We start from the raw sequence: 24433 nt of genomic DNA, 5'->3' as shown, positions 1-24433 counted from the left end.
CTGCTGCCTGCCTTCTGGCGGGGCAGGCGGGAAGCTGCTGGAGGGCAGTACCGGTGGCTCCTGTGTGTGTGCAGCATCTTCAGTGATCACAGCTCAGATTCTTGCTGTGGTGTAGGTTCTAGGAAATGGTTGGCGGGTGAATATTGAATGAGTGACTGAGTCATCACAGTGACAGGCATACGATGCACACCAACCGGCATTTACATGTTTTCCCATCTACCAGACCGTTGGCTCCATGGGGCCAGGAACCAGACCTGCTTGGTTGCTTCCTATTAGATCCCAAGCTCCTGACAGTCCCGTCACACTAAACAACCAATGAGGCAGCCCATCATGTTGTTTGAAACTCAGCACAGTCCTGTGAAGGAGAAGCCTGGTTTGTTTGGGTTTTTGTAATCAGTGAGTAGACCTCAGCAGGAATTGGGGGTGTGCATTCCAGAATACTGAGGTGCTTTTCAGGGTTATAAACTTGAGGAACAAGGGTCCTCACATTCTGTGTCAATGCTTCCTTCTCTTAACTGGGCATCTCAGCCATGTGGAATCTTCCTGTACTGTAAATCCTCAGATTCTAGCTCACTGGGTATAAAATAGGGCTTGAGAGTATGAATTTCCAGCAAGGATCTTTGCCTCTAACGTCTCTTATCACCACAATAAAGTGATCCCGACCTTCATCCTATCCATACCCACAGCAACTTTCTCCTGCTGAACTTTAAGATGGTGTTTTCTAAAATCTACAGGTGGATGCTTTTGCTTAATTCTCAATACCGAGGGCTCCTTCTAGTCAGCACCCTGCTTACAAGTGTGGTCAGTGTTGGGGTGGGAGCCTGAGGCAGCTGCCATGCTGCAGTACCAGACACCCAGGGGCATGCAGGAACAGAGAGGAAGACAAGACATGAAGACAGCCTTGCCCCATGCAAGCTCAGGCAGATAACAGAACTCTGACTGGCTGGCTGCATGTGATTGCTTGCGAACATTTGTGTGTGCGCACCAAGTTCTGCTTGCTTACTTAAAAGCATTTGAGATGGCTCAAAATATTCCTAGGAGGGCAAGGAAACTCACAAAGACAGACTTCCTAAAGACAGCAGAAACCTGGAAGATTGCAATCATGACACTCTTTGAGCGTCTGACTAATGCCGTGGATCCTTGCTGTAGAAAAATGAATCCATCCATCCATGTGGCAGCTCACATAGTATTTCAGGCGGTGCAGAGACCCCCCTGAAACCCACTCAGAAACATGAGTGCCCAACACAGAAGAAGAGAGGACCATGCGAGGGTCCTGGCTGGACATGGCAACTGTTTCTCGACCCTCAACTCCTAGTTAGTGCTGGCAGCTGAGGAGACGAGGGCAGCCTCTTTGTGTCTGGCACAAGAAAGGGCATGGGTCTTTCTAGAGACAGAAAAGCTCCATGAGCCCCGAGTCTCAGCCTGTTGTCATGACAGCACAGCAAACGAGCTTCTTATAAGAGCCACACCTCACCAGCAGTCTAAGAAGCTTCGCACAGTGGCTAAGAACTTGAGGACTCTGGAGCCCAGCTCCTTGGCTTCACCCCCTCTGTGTCTTGGCTTCCTCCTCCATCGAGTGGGTTGTTGTCAGGGTTGAATCAGTTACGTGAAGAATGCGAAGGGCTGCACCTGGGACCTGGTCCGCACTGGGGAAGCATGAGTTCTCGTGCTGAGGGACAGCAGAGGGAGCTGGGATAGTGAGCACAAGCCGATGGCTCCTGAGATTTGCGCATTGGCTCTGTGGCCTTGCTTAGCATACTGGGCTAGAGTACCCGCCCCCATCTGTGCCACCTGGAACTGCAGATGGCACCTTACTTGGAAACAGGGTCTTTGCGGAGATGTTAGTTAAGGTGAGGTCATATCAGATAGGGTGATCCTGTGGCCAATGGCTGGTGTCCTTATAAGGAAAAGGAGTGCGTAGGGAAGAAGCCATGTTGTAGCTGGAAACTGGGAGAAGCAGTGACAAGGGATTGCCCACAGTCACCAGAAGTGGAAAGGGAGTGGAGAGCAACCCACACCCCTGCGCCCACCCCCAGATTCTCCCAGAAGGAACCAATCTCGCTAATATCTTGATTTAGAATGTCTGTCCATTTGACCTGTGACAGAACTGGTCATTTGTCATGGTAGCTCTTAAAAGCTGATGTGGTTCAGTTCAGTTCTCGGTGCCTAAGTCTCTTCACCTGTAAGATGTGGGTAATGAAAGCCCCTGCCTCCGCCTAAGCAATACTGCAGGCTGTAAGCCACAGAGGGAGCTTGGTGTAGCGGGGTACCTGCTGTGCAGTAAGAATGAAACTGGTCTGGTCCGGTGGGTGTAGCTGGTAGAGCGCTTGCCTAACCTGCTGTAGGCCTCAGCTTCATCTCCAACCACGAAAGGAAGAAATTAAAAAAAAAAAAGTCTGTACCTGATACAGGTACAGCTACTTGAGGTGGAAAATTACAAGTTCAAGACCTTCCTATGTGAATTCAGAGCCAGTTCGGGAGATTTAGGGAAACCCTAACCCAAAATAAAGCCAAGGGTGGCTGGAAAGCTGGCTTGGCAGATAGAGTGCTAGGTGCTCCTCAGAGTGCTCAGGTTTGGTTCCCAGCACGGACATCGGGCATTTCCCAACACCTGTGACTCCAGCTCCAGCAGATCCCCTGCCTCTCCTGGCCTCTGTGGGAATACTCGTGTGTGTGTGTGTGTGTGTGTGTGTGTGTGTGTGTGTGTGCGCGCGCGCGCGCGCGCGCTTGGGCATCCTTGTGTGTGCTCACACACACACACAGACATACACAATCATGAGAAGCTACGGTTGTGAGGCAACAGCAGCCTCAATGGGGTGTCAACAGTTTTCCATTGTGTTTTAATACAATTTATTTACCCAGAGTCCCGTTCATGATCTCCTATGGGGTCTGCATGTTTGGGGCTGAGACAGCAAGATGGTGTGTGCACAGATCTTTGTAAAATCCCATGAGTCCATTGGCAGAGTCGGTGCCTAGAAATGGAACTGCTGAGTCAAAGAGTGTGTGCGCTTTGACAGGCAGGGATTGCCTGGCTTTGAAGGCCTGCCAGTGTCTCCCCTGTCGTGTGAGGACACCCACCTCAGGTTCTGTGTGGGTGGTGCCTGGCTTTTTACATCTCAGTGCGGGATTCCATCATCCATCCAGATGTTGAGTAAACATCTTCTTCTTTTTATGTGAATTGCCTTTACTTCCCTAGCCCTACAGTTTTTCCTGGATTGTTCTGTTGTTGTTGTTGCTGTAAGGACTCTTCATTAAGCAAGTTAGCCTTTTATTCAAGGCACAGTAGATCTATTCCTCCCGAGTTACCTCTTGTCATTCATTGCTCATCTGGGCTAATTTTCATAGTCTCAGAAAATATAAATGTGCTTTATAAAGCTCTGCTTTCCGTGAATACCCACATGAGGCCAGGTGGGGACAGGAAAATCCCAGCGGGCTTCTCTACGAGTTCACTTTCATCCCTTACAGCCATCAAATTCACAGGCACACCCACACAGCCTCTCTTGTAGCCCAGGCTGGCCTCGAACTTGCTATGTATCCAAGGATGACCTGGAATTATTGATCCACTTGCCTCCTGCTCCTGAGTGCTGGGATTACAGATGTAAATATGACATCACTCTGGGTTTATGAGCTGCTAGGATAAAACCCGAGGCTTTGTGCCTGCTAGGCAGATGACCAACTGAGCCCTGTTCCCAGCTTACCTGCCCCCCCCCCCCCAGCCCCGACAGCTCCCATCCCTGGCTCTCCAGTGCAGGGCTTAGTATAAGCTCTGGGAGTCTTGCCTTTGTGTGGATGGGCTGTAAACCTGTGCAGTTACTCCCACAAACCCTGACATCTTTTCCTGTTTGTGTTATAAGGTCTGGCTTCTGGAGCCCCCTGAAAAGGCACACAGAGCCCGACCAGAGACAAGGTCAGAGACAAGCTAGAACCAGGAAAGCCTTACAAAGACAAGGAAGGGGACAGCCCCAGTGCTGTTTGAAGGCAAGGAGCTGACAGCTGGAGGAGGGGTGCCGTGGAATCTCTGGAGGATTTGTGTGTGTGTGTGTGTGTGTGTGTGTGTGTGTGTGTGTACCTTCTGATCTGAACCACCGGCAGCTTTGGCTACGCGGACCTTTGAGGCGCAGCGGGCTCTGGGTTGGAATTCGCAGCAGCTGCAGAAGGTGACAGGCAAACCCTGTGTTTAGTGGCATTGCTTTTTTAGAAGGTGCTTTCCCGCGTGACTAACAGGAGCTCAGCCCAAAACCAGAAAAGCACACAAGCCAGTAGACACGTTTTCTAATGATAGCTGAGCCTCTTCCATCATTGCTGCAAATACATCTTTCATTAGAGAACCCGACTCCAGCAAGTCTTCAACCATATCAGCTCACAAGAGCACCAGGGACGGAGACATCAGCTCCCTCTAGAAGGCCTGGAGGCGTTGCTCTGCCCACATGCCTTTAGTGACAGGCACTCCTAACCTCCCGGGTCAGCCCAATGTCCTCCTGGGTGCCGTCTATTGTTGAGGTGTTCCTTGTGTTGATCTGAGTCCATGTCTTGGTGACCTCAGTCAAACTGTGTCTTTTTCACTCTGGAAGCCACCAGGCCACACTCTTTTTTCTTCAACAGTCAGCATTCTCCAGTGCCTGAGGAATGACATCCGAGTTGTCCTGTGGCCTTGGTCTTCCTGGTCCATTGGGTGGACCAATGAACACTTAACACCAGCCCAACTTCCCTGGACTCAGTCAAAGTGGAGGACTTTTAAATAAAGCATTTACTTTATTGTGTGTGTGACATGTATGACTGCATCTGTGTGTGTGCGCGCGCGTGTGTGTGTGTGTGTGTGTGTGTGTGTGTGTGTGTGAATGGGTACCCGAGGAGGCCAGATTATATTATAGCAAGCACTTCAGAAAACCATATCTATTGCAGTTTGGTAGCATCTGTTGAAATTCAATGTGTACCCATTCTATACCCAACTGGCCAAAAAGCAAGTGGTTCTTTCTTCCAGCAGACATATTCAGGGCACTGTTGGTAATTCCCCCAGTAATAGAAACAGTTTAAGCATTCTTAAAGAATAAATCAATCCAGTCGTGTGGCAGTGGCACAGACTTTTAATCCTAGCACTCAGGTGGCAGAGGCAGGGAGATCTCTAAGTTCAAGGCCAGTCTGGTCTACAGAGCAAGTTCTAGGACAGTCAGGGCTACACAAATAAACCCCATCTTGAAAAATAAAAAAAGAAAGAAAGAAAGAAATCAATCTATTGTGGTGTGTTTTATGTCATAGAATACCACACAACCCTGAAAAGAACAAACTGTTAATACAGGCTATGCCGCTGACAGATCTCAGAGATAGGATGCTTTGTTTGAAAGAAACCAGGTCTGGGACTGTGGAGATGGCTTGGTTGACAAAGTGCTTGCCTTACAAGCATGAGACTGTTTGATCGGCCAAGTGTGGATCTCGTGATCAGAGCTAGGAGACTGAGGCAGAGTCAACACCTGGGGCTCACTGGCAAGTGCCAGGCTCACTGGGCAAGTGCCAGGCCAATGGGAGCTCTTGTCTCAACAAAACAGTGGTCAGTGCCTGAGGAATGATACCCGAGGTTGTCCTCTGGCCCCCACACATGTGCACCGTGGATACCCACACATAACATGAACCTGCACACACACGAAAGACGCCAAACCTAGGAGCCTTTCCACTGTATGCTTCAATGTATACAATATTCAAAATATAGTCATAGCTAGTTTGTAGTTTTGAAGGTTAGAGCATTGCCATGTTTTAGGGAGACTAAGTAGGGCTGTGGAATAGGCCTTCAAGGTGAGCGCCAGCTGAGTGTTTACACGGTTGTGTGTATTTGGGCAGTCCCTGGATTCTACACTTAAGGTTTGTACTGTATTGCGTGTAACCTCTCGGTTGCTCAGCTGTCATGATCCAGGACTGGCAGAGTTGGCTGTTGGGCCTCTCAGGAGATGAGGGAGGAGAGATAATCCAGCCATCTGAGCTGTGACATTCGATCTAATGTCCCCAGCATGGGACAAACAGTACATGCACATTCTCACCCTGCACAGGGTCCCAGAGATGCTCAGAGCTGCATGCCCAAGGCTGCCAGCTAGCCAGGACCAGGACAGGGCTAGCCCACATTCTCTTCTCTAAGGGACGCCCCATCTGTTAAGATCTGATGGCTTAGCACATCTCCTCCAAGGGTAGTGGACAAAGAACTGTCGGGTGTGACATCACCCCAGGGACCTCTGTGTTAGTTTCACCCTCCCTTTTAGTTTTTTTTTCTCTCCCACAAGGGCCCAGAATGCTGTGCATGTAATAAGTGGTCTGTCACACAGCTCACGCTGGGAATTAGGCTGCGGACCCAGAGGAGTGTAGCAGCTGGCTCAGGGGTCACACTGCACAGTCAGAACCTTTGGCCAGGCCCTTGACTCCTGCTCCAGGGCTCCTTCTGCCATGGCACAATGGCCTCAATAGACCAGGCAGGTTGCAATGGGTGAGTAGTCACCAGGGAGGAAAATGACTGTCATCACAAGTGGGAAAAAAAAAAAGTTGGCCCTAGGGCCTCCAGGGTATGTGACCTGGGAAAGGTAGCAGAAGTGTATTCTATATATACACTTGCTGGTGCCCAGAACCTTGTTCTGCAAATACCCTGTGTTTGGCCAAACACACTTTGTAGTCACCATCCAGAGATGCTTAAGCCTTTCGTCTTTGAACTTGTGAGTGTGTGCGTGAGTGTGGCATGTGTGTGTCCACATGCGTATGGAGGCTAAAGGTCAACCTCAGGTGTTGTTCCTCAGGACCCCTCTACCTTGATTTTGAGGCAGGGTCTCTCACTGGAACATGGGACTTGCCCATTGTCTTGGGTTGGCTGTCTGGCCAACAGCCCCAGGGATCCACCTGACTTCATGTCCCCAACCTAGGGCGGCCAGTTACTCTGCCAAACCTGGATTTTTACATACATGTTGGACATCAGGCTCAGGTCCCTAGGCTTGCATGGTAGGCCTCTTATTGGATCGGGCATATCTCCCACCCACTGCTTATATTTTTACATTCAGTCGGAACCTCAGCTCACTTGGGCCCTTCTTCTTCATCTCTGCTTCCTGGGGGAGATTCTTGGAATCCAACTGCCCTGTCCCTGAATTGCACCCCCAGGCCCTCTCCTTCCTAACCAGATACCACTTGGAACCCCTGCCCACCCACCCCAGTGCACTCACCTGGGAATACTGAAGGTAAAAACATCGACTTCACCACAGTTAGCTCCCAGTCTCTTGGCAGAGCCAAGACATAAAATACACATAGGGAATGGAAATCTGTGGGTCAAGACAGTGGGAACTTAGAGGAGGGTATGGGGGGGAGGGGGGATTCTGTTGTACAGTGGTCAAGGGGATCGGCTTCCTACCCTGCCCCACTACAACACAGTGCATCCATCCTATGTGTGATAGGAGTGGGGGCCTGAGGCCAGCAGCCTTGTCACAGATGCTCTGAGTTGAAGAATAAGAAGAGTGTCTGTGCTGATTGTGATATCGTAAGAGAGACTATGGCAGAGCAGGAGAGACAATGAAAGGCCTCGTCTTACTGATACCTTTCCCCTACCTTTAAAAAAGGATTTATTTTATTTTTAATTCTCTCTGTGTCTCTGTCTTTGTCTCCTCTGTCTCCCCACCCCACCGTGTGTGTGTGTGTGTGTGTGTGTGTGTTGGTTATGTACACATGTGTGCAGGTGCCCACAAAGGCCAGAAGTAGATATTGGATCCCCTGGAGCTGGAGTTACAGGTGGCTGTGAACCACCCAATGGGGTTGCTTGAAATAGAACTCTGGTCCTATGCAAGAGCAGCGTGTACTCCTAACTGCTGAGCCATCTCTCCAGCCTGCTGTCCTGCCTTTCAAACGGCCCTATGGTTCTATCACACAATGAGCCCATTAAATTCTATATGCAGTTAATTGTCTTTGACGTTGTTCTACTGCTGTGATGAGACATCAAGACCATGGCAACTTTTATAAGAGAAAGCATTTCATGGGGGGCTGGCTTACATTTTCAGATTGGTCCATCATCATCATCATGGCAGGGGGTTTGATGGTAAGCGTGGCGCTGGAATAGTAGCTGAGAGCTGTACTGGAGTCCACCAAAACCTCAAGACCCACCCCCCAGTGACACACTTCCTCCAATCAGGCCACACCTATTAATCTTTTTCTTTCTTCCCAACAGTTCCATTCCCTGGTGACTAAGCATTCAGTTGTGCGAGCCTGTGGGGGCGACTCTTAGTCAAACCAGTACAGCTGTTGTCTTAGTCACCTGTCCCACTGCCGTGGCAAAATGCCGGTCCAGGCTTAGGGCTTGCCGGTGCCCTAAGGTCCATCGTGACGTGACGGGGAAGGTGTGGCAGCAGGAGAGCGAGGCAGGTGTCACATTGTCATAGTCCGGGAGCCCAGAGCGATGGACGCTAGTGCTCAGCTCACTTTCTCCTTTTCAGACGGTCCAGGACCAACACTGAGGGTGGCCATTCCAGCCTCAATTCATCCATCTAGAAAGTCCCTCACAGGCATGCCCAGAGGTTTCCGTAGCTGATTCTAGATCCTGCCAAGGTGACAGTCATGACTAACCGTCACGCCAGTCCTGCCTAGGAGACGCCTGCTGGATGGCAGGTGGTACTGGGCCATCTTATTTGCGGAGGGGGGGCTCCTGGGAAGTGTGAGGAGGCCAGGGATTTGGATCCTGATTACTCTGAGAACTCCCCCATTCCTGCTTCCTCCTCTTTTCTCCCTGGACCAGGTCACAAGTGACGACACCGCCGGGAATGGAAACTCACCCCTCCTTGAAAGTGGTTGTTTAGATGCGACAAAGGTCTCCATACAGTGGGGAAGTGGCTCTTGTCACAATCCTCCTCTCATTTTGTGACTTTGAACTTGCCCCCAGACATGAAGTTCAGCACCCCCAAACATTCATCCTCTTGTCTCCCCCTTCCACACCCAGCTGAGTGCTGGTTGACTTTTCTCCCCTAGCTGGCTGCTGTTCGGAGGTGGGACTCACTTGTACCCTGGTGTCCTCAGGCACCTTCCCAGCTTCTCATCCCACTTCAAGCCTTCCTCCTCTAGCTGTACTGACCTAGCTGTGCTTCTGGGGGGCTGTGTCCCTTGCTGACCACCCACCTGCAGCTACTGTCTTCTTCCTCTGAGCCAGGTGGGGACTTGATCACTGAAATGAAATGCCAGATATGACTGCTCTCCCCTGTGGGCCTGCCTGGGGTGCAGGGGAAGCGCCGATTACATAACCAACCTCCCCAGGTTGTGTGGGTGTGGGAGTGGGGGATCAAAGGGCCTGGAGCAGCTTAGGGGAACCCTGCACTGAGGGCTTCCTAAGACCTGGAGGGCATGGGCGGGAAGGGACAATCCAGGCTGCAGAAAAATGAGAGCCGATCCGGGACTGAAATATCCGGGGTAAGATGGTCAGTACAGCTAGAAAGCTTGACTTGGGATTAGAAGCTGGGGAGGTGCCAAGGACATTAGTGTACAAGTGAGTCCCACCTCGGGACAGCAGCCAGCTAGGGGAGAAAGTCAACCAGCACTCAGATGGTTGTCAGGACACCAGGTCTTGACACTAGGTGGGGAGTTTTGTTTTTTCTCAAAAGGGGAGCTATTAGGGGCAATTGGGAGCTCATGTGCTGCAGGAGAATGGTTTTCACAAGCCTGAGGAAGGAGAGCTGAGACAGAGGGATGGGCCAGGCTGTTGGGATAACACAGATACTAAAGGGTAAAGACCCTGGGAAGAGAAAAGAGGACAGATACATGGATGGTGGCAGACTCAGGATTCCAGTCACACAAAGACAGCAGTGTCTGGTTCTACCTTGTGAGCCACAAAGTGGAGCCAAAACTTAAGCCAGGCAGGGCCCTTGAGAACATGGCTGGCAGGACCTGGGCACAGGGAAAAAGGGGGGGCTGGTGTTCAATGTTGCCAAGTTTTGGCTGAGACAGATGAAGGAATTCCAGAGATGGGTGGTGGTGACGGCTACAAGAGAAGGTACTGAATTGTACTGAGTGCCGTAAAACTGGACGCTTCAAAATGGCGAATGGCTCATTAGGAAATGGTGCCCCTGGCTGCACGGAGCCCTAGGTTCCATCCCCAGCATCCTTTAAAACCAGGAAAAATGTCATGTGATGTATATTTATCACAGGAAAAAAGAAAATCTAGCAATAAAAAGAGAAGAGTGTCAGGCGTGGGGTTGACAGAGCTGGAGAGGCAGGAATAGTGGCTGGGCTGACCCAGGTGCTTGGTCCCTGGAGGCTGACAGACTCCACAGGAGCTCCCGGCCCTTCCCCTTCTCCTCTTCCTCCTCCTCTATCCTAAGCTACACCATAGGCCCTTGCCCATCCAGTCCCGAACTCTGGGCTCAGTTGGGAGTGGAGAAGGATCAGATGATATCAACATGGCTGCTTCAGGTTCTTCCTGAAGGAGGAGGGCATAGGAGAGACAGCTCTCCCGGGAGGTACAAGGGACGCTGTACACGAGATGCTCTTGTGGCCCTAAAGCTAGAGAAGAGGGAGATTCAGGAGAAGAATACAAACCATATACTATGGGATGCAGGATTTCGTCATGAAGAGCCATGGCATAGAATCCCACAGCTGACATGTCTTCTGAAAGAGAAACTCGCGTGTCAAAGACTAAGGGTGACATGCCAACTCATCTTCAAGATGTTCCCTGGCTCAAATAAGGTGGTGTAAATGGAACATGTTCATTTTAAATCGTGGCTCAGTCCTCCCTGAACTGGGAGAGATCGTCATACATCAAGATGGTGTCACCTTGTGCCTCCTTCTCAAGTGTCCCCTCCCCCCAATAGCAGACACTGGAGAACCCGCTGCCGGAATGGTCCACCCCTCCCTAATGACAGGGCAAAGAAGCATTGCATGCCTCTGGAGCCACTCTGCCAGGGGCTTTCGGTTTCTGTGGCCTTGGCCTCGATGATGGCTAGCCTTCGCCTTGACCCGCTAATTTTTACTGTGCAACCTGGAGGGTTTTATTCCCCGTGCCCCGGCTTGTAAATTCATTGTTTTATGTTTCCCGGCTGCTTGAGGTTTGTGCGGTGAAGAACCTGGTGGCTGACTAGGTCTGCCCAAAGTGTAATCGACACACCGGATTGCAAAGGTTTGGGTGTGAGAGGGTATTTTCAAATTTCTTCAGCTCCTCTTTTCTTCTTCATACTGACATTTAAGGCAGGACCCAGTTTATAAGGCAAATCAAAACAACAGAGCTGTTCTGCTTCCGGAGGGCCATGTTGGGAGCTACTGCTGAGGCAGAATCACCCTGCCTGTCCCTCCCTCAGGGATCCATGTGCCTCTCATCCCAGGCCAGGCTTCCCTAAAAAGATGAATAACCAGAGACTCTAAGAAGACAGGGCATTTACCTGAGTTTTCAAGGATACTAGGTCAGGAGCCCAAGGGTGCTGTTCCTCTGATGGCGCTTCTGTACCAGGCCCAGGGCTTAGCTGTGAGGACAGAGGCAATTAAAACACAAGTCTCCTCGGAGGGCCCTTATGGTCTGGTGATAGTGGGGGGGGGGCAAGAAGAGAAGTGGGGGCTCCTGCAGCTTCAGCAAATACATTCTAGTGCCTGGCACCACGTGAGCCGGCATGGTCTGTGCTGCAGCCCTGGACTGCCCTCTTGGCGGCCTGACAATACTCTTTCTTGCAGCATCCTATGGGGCGAGTCCTGGCACTACTATAGCCCAGTGAATCACAGCTCTGCATTTGATCCTTTGTTTCAGCGAGCTTTTCAATGATCCTAAGCACACACATCAAGGAAGGTCAGGGTGAGCCCTCTTAGCCCTTGGTCTCCTCTAGGCATCTGGAGACACTTTCTCAGAGATCTCTGGGCACAGTTTCAAAGCCACCTATTTGATCTGATTCTGTCATTGTATAGTTGAGTGAACAGAGGCCTCAAGGATTTAATGATTATTGCCGTGGTGCCTAACATCAAAACTAGCTCTCCAGTCAGATGGGCGGCTCTCCAGCCCCGACAATTCTTCCATTGTTAATGCAACAGAGGCATTGCATTAGCCATTATGAAATGCAATCTCATCCAAGCCGTGTTTTAAGACTGAGCCTGCAGTGGGCTCCATTAGCTCTGAGTCTGTGTCCCTCTGACTCTGCCTGGTCTCCACCTTCAGACCCTACCCTCCCAGGCCCTACCCTCAGAGGAGAATCCTTCTTTGTAGAAACTATCCTGTGAGCCAACCAGATGAGTGGAGCTTGAGGCTGACAAAGAATTCTCTGTTCTTCTTGGCTTATTTAACACAATGCCTCCTTACCTCTGTAATCTTCACAAGACACTTGACATTCAAAAGGGCTTTAAAAACCCTATGAAGTAGAGATTTTTGAACTCAATAACTCAGGGTGGAGACGTAGTATAACTTCCCTGGATGCAACAAGAAGAACCCTGAAATTGGATGATGGTGTCTCCTCCAGTGGCGTCCTGGGGCCTGATAGTCTCCTTCAGCAGGTCCCAGAGTTGCCACCTACCTCTCTCATCTGGCTTCTTCCCCAACAACTTCTGCCCAAGCTGTCTTCCGCGTGGATGCCTTTGTCCATGTTTGCGGGTTCTAGCTCACCCATTCTCTAGGACCCACGTGTGTGTGATTCTTCTCCTAAAGTCTTACTGAAAAGCCCCCAGAAAATGAGTCAACTAAGCGAAAACTAACAAGCGTGGGACACTCCCAGGTTTCAGCACTGTCTGGATGCTCTCAGGTTGTTCCGATGACGTCTGTCCCTGTGACGTCTCTTCTTGTGTGATGGCTCCCCAGTGTGACCTGGAAGTGACTCTAAGATAGTGTTTTCCAAAGTTTGTTTCACGAGATTCTGATTTGTAGAGAAGTGTCTTAGAGACCTCATGTCATGACAAGGAATTGGGGACTCTACTGCACGTTATTGCTGGACACATCTCTTGTGTAGCTAGCTGTATATTCAAAGTTTTGAGAAGTCCTGTTGTCCACGTCTTGTGGGACTCGGTACATTTTAAAGCCTTTGAGGACTGTCTGACCCTCACTTTTTATTGCAAAGACAAAACACCTGAGACTGGGTACTTTTAAAGACAAAGAACTTTATTTAGTGCACAGTTTTGAAGGTGAAAATCCAGAGTCAGGCAGCCCCATCCGTTCCCCTGCAGAGTCCTCTGGGCCGCATGGTAACATGGCCGCAGAAACATGGTGGGCGGGAATGGCCGAAGCAGAAATCACATGGCAAGACCATGGCCCAGAAAGCAAGGGGACGGGGTCCTGGCTGCCTCTTTCGTCAACTTGACAGAAGATAGAGTCATCTGGGAAGAGGAACCTCAACCGAGAAAATGCCTCCAACAGATTGGGCGGTGGGCAAGCCTGTGGGGCATTGTCTTGATGGATGATTGATTAATATGGGCGGGACCAGTCCACCTGTGGGCAGTGCCACCTGTGGGCAGGTGGTCCTAGGATATATATATGTATATGCAGGAACAAGCTGTGGAGAGTAACACAGTAAGCAGCACTCTTTCATGGCCTCTGCTTCAGCTCCTGCCTCCGGTTTCCTGCCCTGACTCCCCTCAGGAGGGAGACTGACCCAAGAGTGGTGAGGTGAAATAAACCCTTTCCTCCCCAAGTTGCTTTTGGTCAGTGTTTTATCACAGCGATGGGCATCTTAAGGCCAAGGGCTTATTTAAACAATCTTATTCTTATTCTTTTATCACAACTCTTCTGGTGGTAAATAACTCACCCCACAAGACCAGAATTGGTCCCTCCAGGAGGCGACACTGGCAATTCCCTAACCACTTCCAACTAAGCCTCACCTCTTCCTAACTATATATGGTATTTTTATTAGATCTTTGAGAATTTCATGCAGTCTATTTTGATACTATTCACCTCTCTACTCCTCCCAGATCTATCCCCACCTCCCTGCCTGCCCCCAACATCATGGCATCTTTTTTTGAATGACCCATTGCGTCCAATTTGTGCTGTCCATGGACTCCTGGGTGTGGGGCCTTCCATTTGAATGAGGTAACCTGCCAGTGGGCCCTATCCCTTTAGGCCTCCAGTACCAGGCTGCTGCGCAAGGGCATTCAGCAGTCGCATCTATAGCAGGTCACCCCAAAGCAAATGGAAATGAATGGGGGGAGTTGCATTTATGATCTGAGCTTTACATTCTTGGGATCTGGTCAAAGGAAGACTTCAGCCGAAGCTGAGGCTTTCTCAGAGAACAGGACAGCGCTTGGTTCAGTTTGGGAAGCTTGTCCTTCCTATGGAGGTGGCTGCCACTCACTCTGCCTTCCCCTGTGGATGTGCCCACACATGCAGATTTGCATTAAATATGCCTCTGCTCTCCAAAGTGGATGCTTCTTCTGGTGGCTAGTGGACTCCTTAATTCTCCTTAATTAACAAATCACAGGATTTAAGTGGATTGATTGTCTTCTCTCAGTCTTCTCTCTGGGATAGGAGACGGGGGTGGGGTGGGGGGGCAGACCCACAGCCAGAAATCTGCAGCAGCTTGCATTCTCCAAGAGGAGAAAAGTCCAAAGCCTCCTCGGTGATACCAGAGACAAGTAGAAAAGCAGGCTGGGATGGTGTTAATGAGAAGCTTCCTGCTATAAGCTCGGCCCTGAGGGTAAGGAACAAGGGGCGCATGGGAGAAATGGATCAAAGAGGCATGAACCCGGTACTGGAGCCACAGTGAGGTCAGGTTCTTGAGAAATTGCCAGGACTTCTCAGGGAGGTGACAGATAGGCCAGCCTTGTCATGTTATTATTTTAGTCAGGCTAAGGGAGAGAAGAGCTCATGGCCTTGCTGCCCCCTCAGACTAGAGGGGGGCTTATGCAGTGTGGCGGAGGAACACCCACAGCTCTCAGGGACCTGAGCAAGGCCATCTTTCAATTTCTTCATTGATAAAATATCTCACTTAAGATCCCCAGCTAGAATGAGTTCACAGGTGTGAACGGTCATGTTATGGGTGTTGGGTGGCATCCAACGGGAGAAAGCAGCCTGGGTGGCAGGCACAGACTCGGTTCCCCTGGATAAGTCACTTCTTCCCGGGGAATATAATGAGGGGTCCGGTCCGTGGTTCTCTTGACCATGATATCCATGAAAAAGCTTCCACCACAGAAATGCTAGAGGGCCCGAAGACCTGAGTTCAAATTGTTGACCTACCCCTTCTAGGTGGGGTGGGTTAGGTGAGTCACTGAACCTCCCTCAGCCCAGTGTCCTCTAGGAAAGGAGATATCACTGAATACTCACGTGCGTGTCAAACTGGAGAACCCGTGTGTGGGACTTAATGGGTGGCTCTGTGTTTGATATCAAAACCTAAGTTACAATAGGATGCTTTCTGTCGGGATTGACGAAAATGTGGTAGGTGGGGTGCCTGCACGCTGCGGGTGCTCACTTAACCCTCCTCCTTTAAAAGACTAATCTGACAGTTGCTGGCCCTTCCCACTGGGACACTGGGGAGATTGTCTGGAGAATAACGGAACTCCTTAATTCGCCGTCAAGTGCTCGCGCCGTTGATAGTCACCCATTTGCTTCCGGTGACTGGCGCCAACTAAAATGTATTCCATTGCGCTGGGCAGACGTTCAGAGGGTGGAGCACTCGCCACACAAGCAGGAGCACCTGAGTGAAAATTCTTGGGACCCTCGTAGAGCTGAGCATGGCAGAGGCAGGAGAAACCCTGAAACCTGCAGGCCGCTAACCTGGTGTTCACAGGTGGGGGGAAGCAGGACTGGCACCTGGGGCCATCCTCTGTCACATGCGCACACGCACACGCGCACACACACAGATGCAGTCATCCATGTCACACACACATAGCAAGGAAATAAAATACACATCATTAAACCACACACCTTCAGCGCTTGCCCTTTGCTGGGAAGTGGAGAGAGGAGGAATTCAAATTAGCCACTATTAAGCACATCCCACCTGCTGCTGGAGGGAAACTCTGACAGGGGGCTAGCTCAAGGGCTTTTCCTCTTTCTGGCAGGTCACCAGTTAGCCCAGAAGTTCGGAAGGCAAGGACACACCCTTCCACGATGTCCTACAGACGCGAGCTGGAGAAATACCGTGACCTGGATGAAGATGAAATCTTGGGGGCCCTCACAGAGGAGGAGCTCAGGACTCTGGAGAATGAGCTGGATGAGCTAGACCCTGATGTGAGTAGCAGGAGAGGGGACACTGGTCTTGGCGGGGAGGGGTCAGTGCCCCGGGAACTTGGTGGAGGGGCAGTGTGATAGCCGCTTGAGGGAGGGGCGGGTGGGCCATTCTCAAAGCCACCAGTGTCTTTCTCCTTATATGACAGTGTGTTGGGATGGTGTTGCCTTGGCAGGGTTATTTTTAAAATGTTGTATTGACTCATGATTCTCCAGAAAAACAGAACCAGTAAGGCTTGTGTGTGTGCGCGAGTAAATGTATATCCTACCGAGAGATTTATAAGCAATTGGCTCATACGGTTTTGGAGACTGACAAGCCCCGAGATGGGCACTTAGCAAGCTGGAGTCCAGGAGGGCCGATGATGCCAGTCTGACCTAAATGCTCTTAGGCTGAAGACCTAGGCAAGCTGATGCTTTTGGTCCCAAACAAGAAACTGTGGTCCAGCTGAGGTCGTTAGGTAGGAGGCAATCCTCCTTCCTAGGGGAGGGTCTATTTAGGCCTGTGACAGATGGGATGGACCCTCCCACGTCACAGAGGCCATCTGCCTGACTCAGTATAGACACAAATGTTCATCTCCCCCAGAAACACCCTCCCAGATACAACTAGAATAACATCCGACCAAACGCCTGGCAACCCACGGCTCAGGCAAGGTGACTCATAGAATTGCCCATGACAAGCCCGCCTCTTTGTTAACTTGGCCCCTGAATGTGTCTCTTCACACCAGAGCAATTATTAGCAAATGAAGACAACAGCATGTCATAACTGTGCCCAACATGATACTCTGTATGACAGAAAAATCCCTCCTGTTCAGGAGGGAAGGCTAAAAATCTCCAGGGATATTTACTTAAACACCGTGATAGAAAATTAATATTTAAATAGTACCATAATGTGTGAATACAGTGTGTGCTACATGAAAAGACTGAAGGTGAGAGGTCAATGAGCTTTGCTGTGCTCATACATGTTCGGGGAGGAGGAGGGGATGGATACTCATGGCAGCGGCAGCCCCAGCTCCTCTAAGCAGTCAGCAGGAGGCTGCCAGCATCTCTAACAATCTTCTTCCATCACCCATCCTGCACAGCCTCTGCCCTTTGCAAGCACCTCCGCTGGCTGTGGTTCTTGACCTGATGGGGTGACCCTGAGCCTCATGCCTGAATGGTTTGTGTTAACAGTTCTTCTCAGGTTAGGCTGTTGGCGCCTTCCAGCAGCCTTCACCACAGCAGCCCCAGGAGCTACCCCAAGGGTTCTCCGCCCCCGACCTTCCGGACCTCTGCTGCAGAGCAGGTGGTAGTCAGTTTCAGCCCCCACCCCACACCCACGCTCACCTGTTAATTCTGAAGCATAAGGAAAGCCAGAGGCCAGGTGGCAGTGTTAACCTCCTGCTCGGTGGAATCATTGTGTGTCCTGTGACAGAAACCTTTGCTCCTTTGGAAGAGATGCAAAACGGTTGCTAATGGTTCGCTAAGGGTGACATTGTGGGCCAATGCTCCAGTGCCCAACCTTGAATCCTGGATCTGTGGGTCTTGGCTCTGAGGGAAACAGCACCACATGAGGCCCCTGATTTGGAGAACATGCAGACTCCTAGGGAGCCTTGCCCCAGTGCTGCAAGACCCTACCTCCTGGCTAGCACTGCAAGGTTCACCCCTGGCTAACACTGCAAAGTTCACCCCTGGCTATAACACTGCAAGGCTCAGCAGGGACTGCACAAGGCCAGATTATAGATGCCCCACCTTCCACCCAGGGCCCTGTCTTTGATGCATGTGATCTTGGGCTGGCTGTGGTCTGTCCTTCTCCAGGCCTTGTGTACAACCAGGGGAACGATGAAGTTGGTTGGACCTTTCAGGGCTCAGTTTCAGGCACCGTTTTTATCTACAGGCTAGACTTCTTCCTGGATAGCTTAGACTGCTTGTTTAAGTGCTGGTGCCTGGTCCCCTGAAAGACATCCATCTAACTAGTGTACCCCCATCTTGCTGTTTGCAATGCTTCCACCCGTTAATTTGCGTCCTTGGTGGGGCTGTTCAAAGTGGCTAGCAAGAGGCCTTGGTGGTCTTAGGGCTTTCCTCCCCTGCTGCCTCCATTCAGAGGAAACAGCAATGGGAAGCAAAGCAAAGGAACACCTGAGTTTCTGTTCCAACTATTCTAGCTCACTGTTCCATAGAACCACAAGAGGGAATCTCTTTTAAGAGTGAGAATGCAAGCCATGTGACTGCCCACAGTTGTCTTGGTGCTGAGTGCCATCACTGGAGCCTGGCACAGATACTGCCTCTGGTTGGCCCAAGGTGTGCCAGGTGGGCAGAATGGATTACACCCTAGGAACAGATGGAGCTCAGAGCGGGGATCGCTTCCTCCTGGTGGGAGCTTCCACAGAGCAGTTGAGGTTGGAACCTCGCCCTAGGTTTTTGAAGTCAAGAATAAGAGCAAAGAATTCCAGTTGAGTGTGGTTCCCTGTGTCAGGGTTTGCTGGGAGGAAGAGTCTCAGTGTGGTTTCTGCGGAAAGTTATATATGACTAGAAAAAGGAAGGGAGTGCATAATGGAGGTGGCAAGGTGACCCCTGGGGAGCCTCTCAAAGGGAGGTGATTCCATGTGGTTTAGTGGCTTGGGTGCTAACCCGAGAGGTATTAGGCCAGATGGGAGGTGAAAGGGGTTCGTGTGGGAGCCTTGCATCCTGGGAGCTCCTGTGGGCATAGGCTTTTCCTGAAGATAAGGACGCTTCCCGCCCCACAGACGTACCCTGTAGGGAGTGGAATCTGTACCATTCCCCGGGAGCAGTGAAACCACCCACCGCACTCCAGACACCTGCCTGCCTACCGTGTCTGGCCCTTTGCTCGTTGGCATGATCCTGAGCTGCAGTGTGGGGATGAGGTCAGCTGAGGCTGTGGCTGCAAATAGGGCAGGTGATGACAGGGGTCAGAACCCAGTGTCAGCCCCAGGAGGGCGGAGCCTCTCTGAACCACGATTTTTAGTTTCCAAGGACTGTGGTGAGGCGCTAGCTTGGACCCCGCTTCACCCCCAAACCAACAAAGAACTCCCACAGAGAGTCCCCTACTCAAATAGCAGGTGGTGTGGCCTCTGTACCAGGCAGCGCGATCAACCTGGAAGGTGGCAGAAAAGAGGCTACTTGGTGGGTACCACAGGAGGGAGGGGGAGGGAATGGGAGGTTCAGACTGCTGCCCAGCTTACCGGGTCAGGGAACAGGGTGCCAGGAGTCAGATTGCAGTCTGGAGAGAGGCATGGGTCCTGGAGCAGGCAACAGAGACCTGCCATTCTCAGCTACTGCGGTTTCAAAAGTGACTTTTTTTCAAAGGCTCCTTTCTCTCTCTCTCAGTTCAGGGAGAAGAAAAGAGAAACCAAAGAGGAGGGGCGATGGCGCGGTAGAGTTAGTGTCCCAGCCGTACAATGAACCCTTCACTGGGATGGGCTCCCCTGCTTGAGTTACCAGACAGTGAGTTCTGAAAGGCAAATGGGACTCCCTCCATCCCAGAACAAAACATTCCAGCTCCAGTTTCACTGGGCCCGGGCCCAGTTCTGTAATCAGGACTCTGGGAGAGGCTGAAGGTATGCAGGCCTGGAGGAGGGGCGCTCAGCAGGTGCCCAGTCCCCCTTTCCAGAGCAGAATCAGAGTCCAGAGAGGGAAAGGAGCCTGCCCCTAGAGCGATGTCCATCAGAAGCAGAGCCGCTCCTGAGGCCTCAGTGTCTAGGCACTGCGCCTGGGCAGATCCACACTCCCGCGTTTATTTATGTGTGATGGTATGGAATGGCACTTAGTTCGTGCACACGCTGCTCTAAGGCCCTGGAAGATATAGCTTGCTTAGCTTCGCCATGATCCTGGGAGGCAGGTGCCCTTGTCATCCCAGTTCTGAGAGGCAGGGCAACTTGTCCAACGTCTCACACCCTAGCCACATTTCTAAGGCCTCATGGGACGTTGGAGGAAGAGAGTTGGGGCCACAGTTGTACCGTGGCTTTGTGGTTCCAGGAGCAGCACACGTAAACCATCCCCTTTCTTTCTGGTAGATCAGGGAAACACAGATAGTGGTGTCTGGCCTGCTCTGCCCCGGGCTCAGGCCTGGGTTTTTTCCTGTTTGGGTCTCGGTTCCCTTCTCAGTGAAGTAGACCCAGTTGGTCCAGATGGCTTGAAAGCACCTGGGACTCTATCCACTTGTGATTTTCTGAGCCCCTCCTGTCGGTGCCTGATGGCAACAAACGCTTCAGAGAGTGGTGTGTGGGGTTATGCAACTCTTAAGCCCCTGTGTCATGTGACAGAGTCGAGTAGAACACTTGAAAAGCAGCGTTGCCACAGAGGATTCCAAACTTGTTCACATTAGAAGAAAAAAAAAAAAAGAGGCTCGAAACTTAGTGTCTCTCACTCTGGAAAAACTCGAGCTTATCATGAGATTGCTGCCCTTGGACTCCCTTGGGAAAGGAATGCCTCATGCGCTAAAAGTGTCTGCTGTTGACTGATTTCCCCAGCCCTGCCCTTTCTCTCCGTGCACTGAAGTGGGTGCTGCGCTGCAGCCCAGCCAGCTCCTCGCTCCCTTCGCCTTTGTGCTGGGCAGTGGGAGAAATGAGCATGGGAAGGGCCAGTGACGGGTGCCAGCAGCCAGCAGTGAGTGCGTTCTTGCTCCAGTCCCAGACCTTTGCAGTTGATGGGTCAGAGGGTGCATGGACCGTGGGGAAACTAGCCACGCAGTGGTGGCGCATACCTTAATCCCACCGCTTGGGAGGCATAAGCAGGCTGATCTCTGTGAGTTTGAGGCCAGCATGGTATACAGAGTGAGTACCAGGACAGCTAGGACTGTTTCACAGAAATGCCCTGTCTCAAACAAACGAACAAAAACCAAAACCAAAAAGATGGGGAAACTGAGGCTCAGAGGAATGAAGGTTAGGTTACCGTAGCTCAGTGCCTCATAACCATAAGAACTTGATTTTAATCCCCAGATCCCAAATAAAAATGCCAGGAGGAGAGGCTCTCCCCTGAATTCCTAGTGCTTAGAGTGAGGAAGGGGAAGACAGATTCCTGGAACTTATTGGCCAGCCAGTCTAACCAGTCAGTGAGCCCCGCGTTTAGTAAGAAACCCTGTATCCATATATACTTCAGCTTCTACATATACAGGAACAGGCAGGAAAGGGTACCAGCATGGGCATATTCAATCACACACACACACATACATACACACACAAACACACACAGTTAAAAATAAAGAAAGAAAAAAATTAGGAGGCTGCCAACAAATAATTTATTAATATTGCTTGCTAATGGGATGTTGAGGGGAAATTGCCTATTTTTAAGAGGCTGTTTACAGGAGAGAAGGTGGATTAATCCCAACCTTATAAAGGAATTGGAGTCTAAGCGTTGATTTTTAAGTAGCTGTTGGGACCTGGTGACACAGTAACACCACAGAAACACTAGTGGAAGCAGCCTGCCTGCCGTAATATGATTCATTGTAGACATGCTTTCTCATGCTAGGGGTTCCGCATTTCATGGCAATTGTCATAAGTCTCCACAAAGATCCTGTGGTTGAGCCCCGTGGTGGCAGGAGTCAGTGCCATTCTATGACTGGGGCTAGGGTAATGTGGGGAACCGTACTGCTATTAAATGGTGGGCTGTAATCAGCAGATACTTTCTGGGCTTATGTGTCAAAGGTTCTAAAAACAAGGGGTGTATATGCATACATATATGCATGCACATGTACAGGCACATACACAAATATATGCATTATCACATACATCATGCACACACATGTGCACATATGCACACAGAGACGTGCATGTATAAACATGCATGTATATGCACATACACACAAACACATACACTGAAATATGCATACAAAATATGGGAGAAAGACCCTGATTGTGGCATCCTCCTGGGCACATGCTGTTTGGTTGGTACTGTCTTTGACCAAGCCATCATACCAGTTCCATAGGTCTCATGACCATGGTGGTGATGAAAACCAACAATGGCAAGACTGTGAACCCGAGAGAGGGGAAAAGCTTCCCAAAGATCACACCCCTAGGTCAGCAGCAGGGTCATGGGGAGGACCTGGGCCTCTGAGTCTGACCCTACAGAATGGCACATCCTCCCATGCCCCAGATCAGGCTCGCCTGACCATCCCAGAAGCAGCCAAGTTTGGTCCACGGGGCTGTGATGCTCCCTTGTAACACAAACCGGGAGAATTGCAAGCCCAGGACAGAAGTAAACACTTGGAATGGAAAGAAATAAATCTCTCCTCTAAAAATAGGCTCTCATCCTTAGAAACACTGCCCAGCAGTGTGTGCAGAGCTGGGGAGGGGCCTGGCCAGCGAGGATGAGAGTCAGACCAGGCCGCAGTGTCCCCACCCCACCCTGTCTCCTGACACCTCTTCCTCACCCTTCTCCACTCCTCATGCTTCTCAGTGTCCCCCCCCCCCCCCCTTTACAGCCACTAGAACCAGAGTCCTTCACACGTTAGGTGGAAAATCCTCCCATTCTGTAGACGACAACCCCCCTCCACACCTGGAGCCTCGCTGCACCCAGCATGGCACCTCCTCCACAGGTGTTTTCTGTTTTCTCTTTCGACATATTTAATAACAGAAGGAGAATGAACCACAATACCCACATCCCCATTGTCCACATTGGACAGATCCTAAAACCTTACCGTCTTGGACTCATACCCTCCTTAAAAAGAAAAGATAACTCTGTGATGAAAGCCTGAAGCCAGCCTCTCACCGTAGCCTGTCCTCCACCTCCCCCCAGCCCTCTGATCACTTCTGCCCCTCAGGCAGCAAACCAGAGATACTCATAGCATCCGGTGGGGGGTGAAGAGGAAAGAAAGAAGTCAGTGGCCTCCACGGCTCATCTTTCATTTTTTCCCATCTTTGAAAAGACTTGTACACAATGAAGTCCACAGTGTATAAAGAGATTCACTGTACAGAAAGAGAAATGTCACCTGCCATAAACTTTGAGGAAGAAAAACAACATCCAAAACAATCAGACAGAGTAACTGACTTTGACACCCACGTCAGAAACAACAGGGAACGGTAGGGACTAAGGTAGGTAAGTGGGAGTTTGTCTAAAGGACACCTGCTTTGGGCTCTGCCGATTGGTGCCTGCATGAGCATACAGGTTCAGTTTTGTCGTGCAGATAAAATTTTTGAAAGGTGCAGGAAATCTGGTGTTTCACGTGCAAGCTCCTGGTTTTGAAGCATTTTATTGATACACTCAGGACCAAACCAAAAACATCCAAACTTTCTGTATTTCTTTGGGCCATAGGTATCTCCATTTGCAGGCCCGTCTTCTACTCTATATGACAAGGTTTTGGTTTTATTTTTTTGTTTAGCATATATATGTACAAACATACACACATGTATGTATGTATGTATATGTATGTACAATTATATCAAAATGATCTTGGCTGCTAGAAAGATGGCACTGCAGATAAAGTGCTTCCTGTGCAAGCATGGGACCTGAGTTCAGATCCCCAGCACCCACAGGTCTGACCATGGATGCTTGTAATACTGGTACTGGGGAGTGGGGAGCAGATAGAGGTGGATCCTCAGGCTTGCTGGCAGCTAATCTAGCTGGCCAAATGAGCTCTAAGTTCCATGAGAAGCCCTGTCTTGCTGTGGAATCATGCTCTTATACCCTGCAAAAATTTGTCACTTGTACTGGTTTAATGAAATGCTGATTGGCCAGTAGCCAGGCAGGAAATATAGGGAGCATAGGCAACCAGACTAGGAGAATTCTGAGAAGAAGAAAGGTTCTGTCTGCAGTCACCACCCAGATGCAGAGGAAGCAAGATGAGAGTGCCTCACTGGGTAAGGTACCAAGCCCTGTGGCTAAACATAGATAAGAATTATGGGTTAATTTAAGTTATAAGAGCTAGTTAATAATAAGCCTGAGCTAATAGGTCAAACAGTTTAAAATTAATATAATCCTCTGTTTGTTTCTTTGGGATTGAAAAGCTGTGGGACTGGGCAGGACAGAAACTTCTGTTCTTGCTGTCTCGAAAAATACAGTGAAGTGACTGAGGAAGAATACCAGCATCAGCCTCTGGCCTCTTACACACATGCGCACAATTCATACACCAGCACTTGTGTGCAGCAAAAAAGAGCAAAAGAGAAACAAAGAACCCTGAATGTTGTCTGGCATACAGTTTGGACCTAACAAATGTTTGTTGCACCTGAATGCTTAATTTGTTAACTGACTAAACTCTAAGCTTTTTGAGACTCAGACCCACATCATAACACCGCCCAGAGTTTGACGGAAGTAGAGCCTGGCTTCTGATCTAGTTCTCCTGCGGGACCCACCTGGCTTCCAGGATGTAGGCCTAGGGCACAATGAGGA

The 24433-nt window shown here is 50.4% G+C and overlaps 1 protein-coding gene across 4 annotated transcripts in view; it reads left to right on the top strand.

The window, feature by feature from the left end:
- Nucleotides 1-24433, top strand: part of Tmod1 (tropomodulin 1) — a 70415-nt gene that overhangs the window by 4051 nt on the left and 41931 nt on the right. Inside the window, exons 2-3 of one of the 4 annotated variants that reach the window (XM_050156160.1) lie at nt 13867-13984; nt 15949-16117. In XM_050156160.1, coding sequence (XP_050012117.1) covers nt 13980-13984; nt 15949-16117 — 174 coding nt within the window. In that variant the 5' untranslated portion in view covers nt 13867-13979. Of the gene's footprint in view, nt 1-13866; nt 13985-15948; nt 16118-19090; nt 19235-24433 lie in introns of those variants that run through there. The other 3 variants (XM_050156161.1, XM_050156163.1, XM_050156164.1) reach the window with 3 other exon arrangements.

The sequence above is a fragment of the Alexandromys fortis genome, unplaced genomic scaffold (assembly GCF_014885135.2).
Source record: "Alexandromys fortis isolate MF-2015 unplaced genomic scaffold, M_Fortis_MF-2015_v1.1 scaffold_92, whole genome shotgun sequence".
NCBI classification, from domain to species: domain Eukaryota; kingdom Metazoa; phylum Chordata; class Mammalia; order Rodentia; family Cricetidae; genus Alexandromys; species Alexandromys fortis.
The sequence above is the reverse complement of the archived record's forward strand: the minus strand, read 5'-3'. Positions and strand labels throughout refer to the sequence as shown.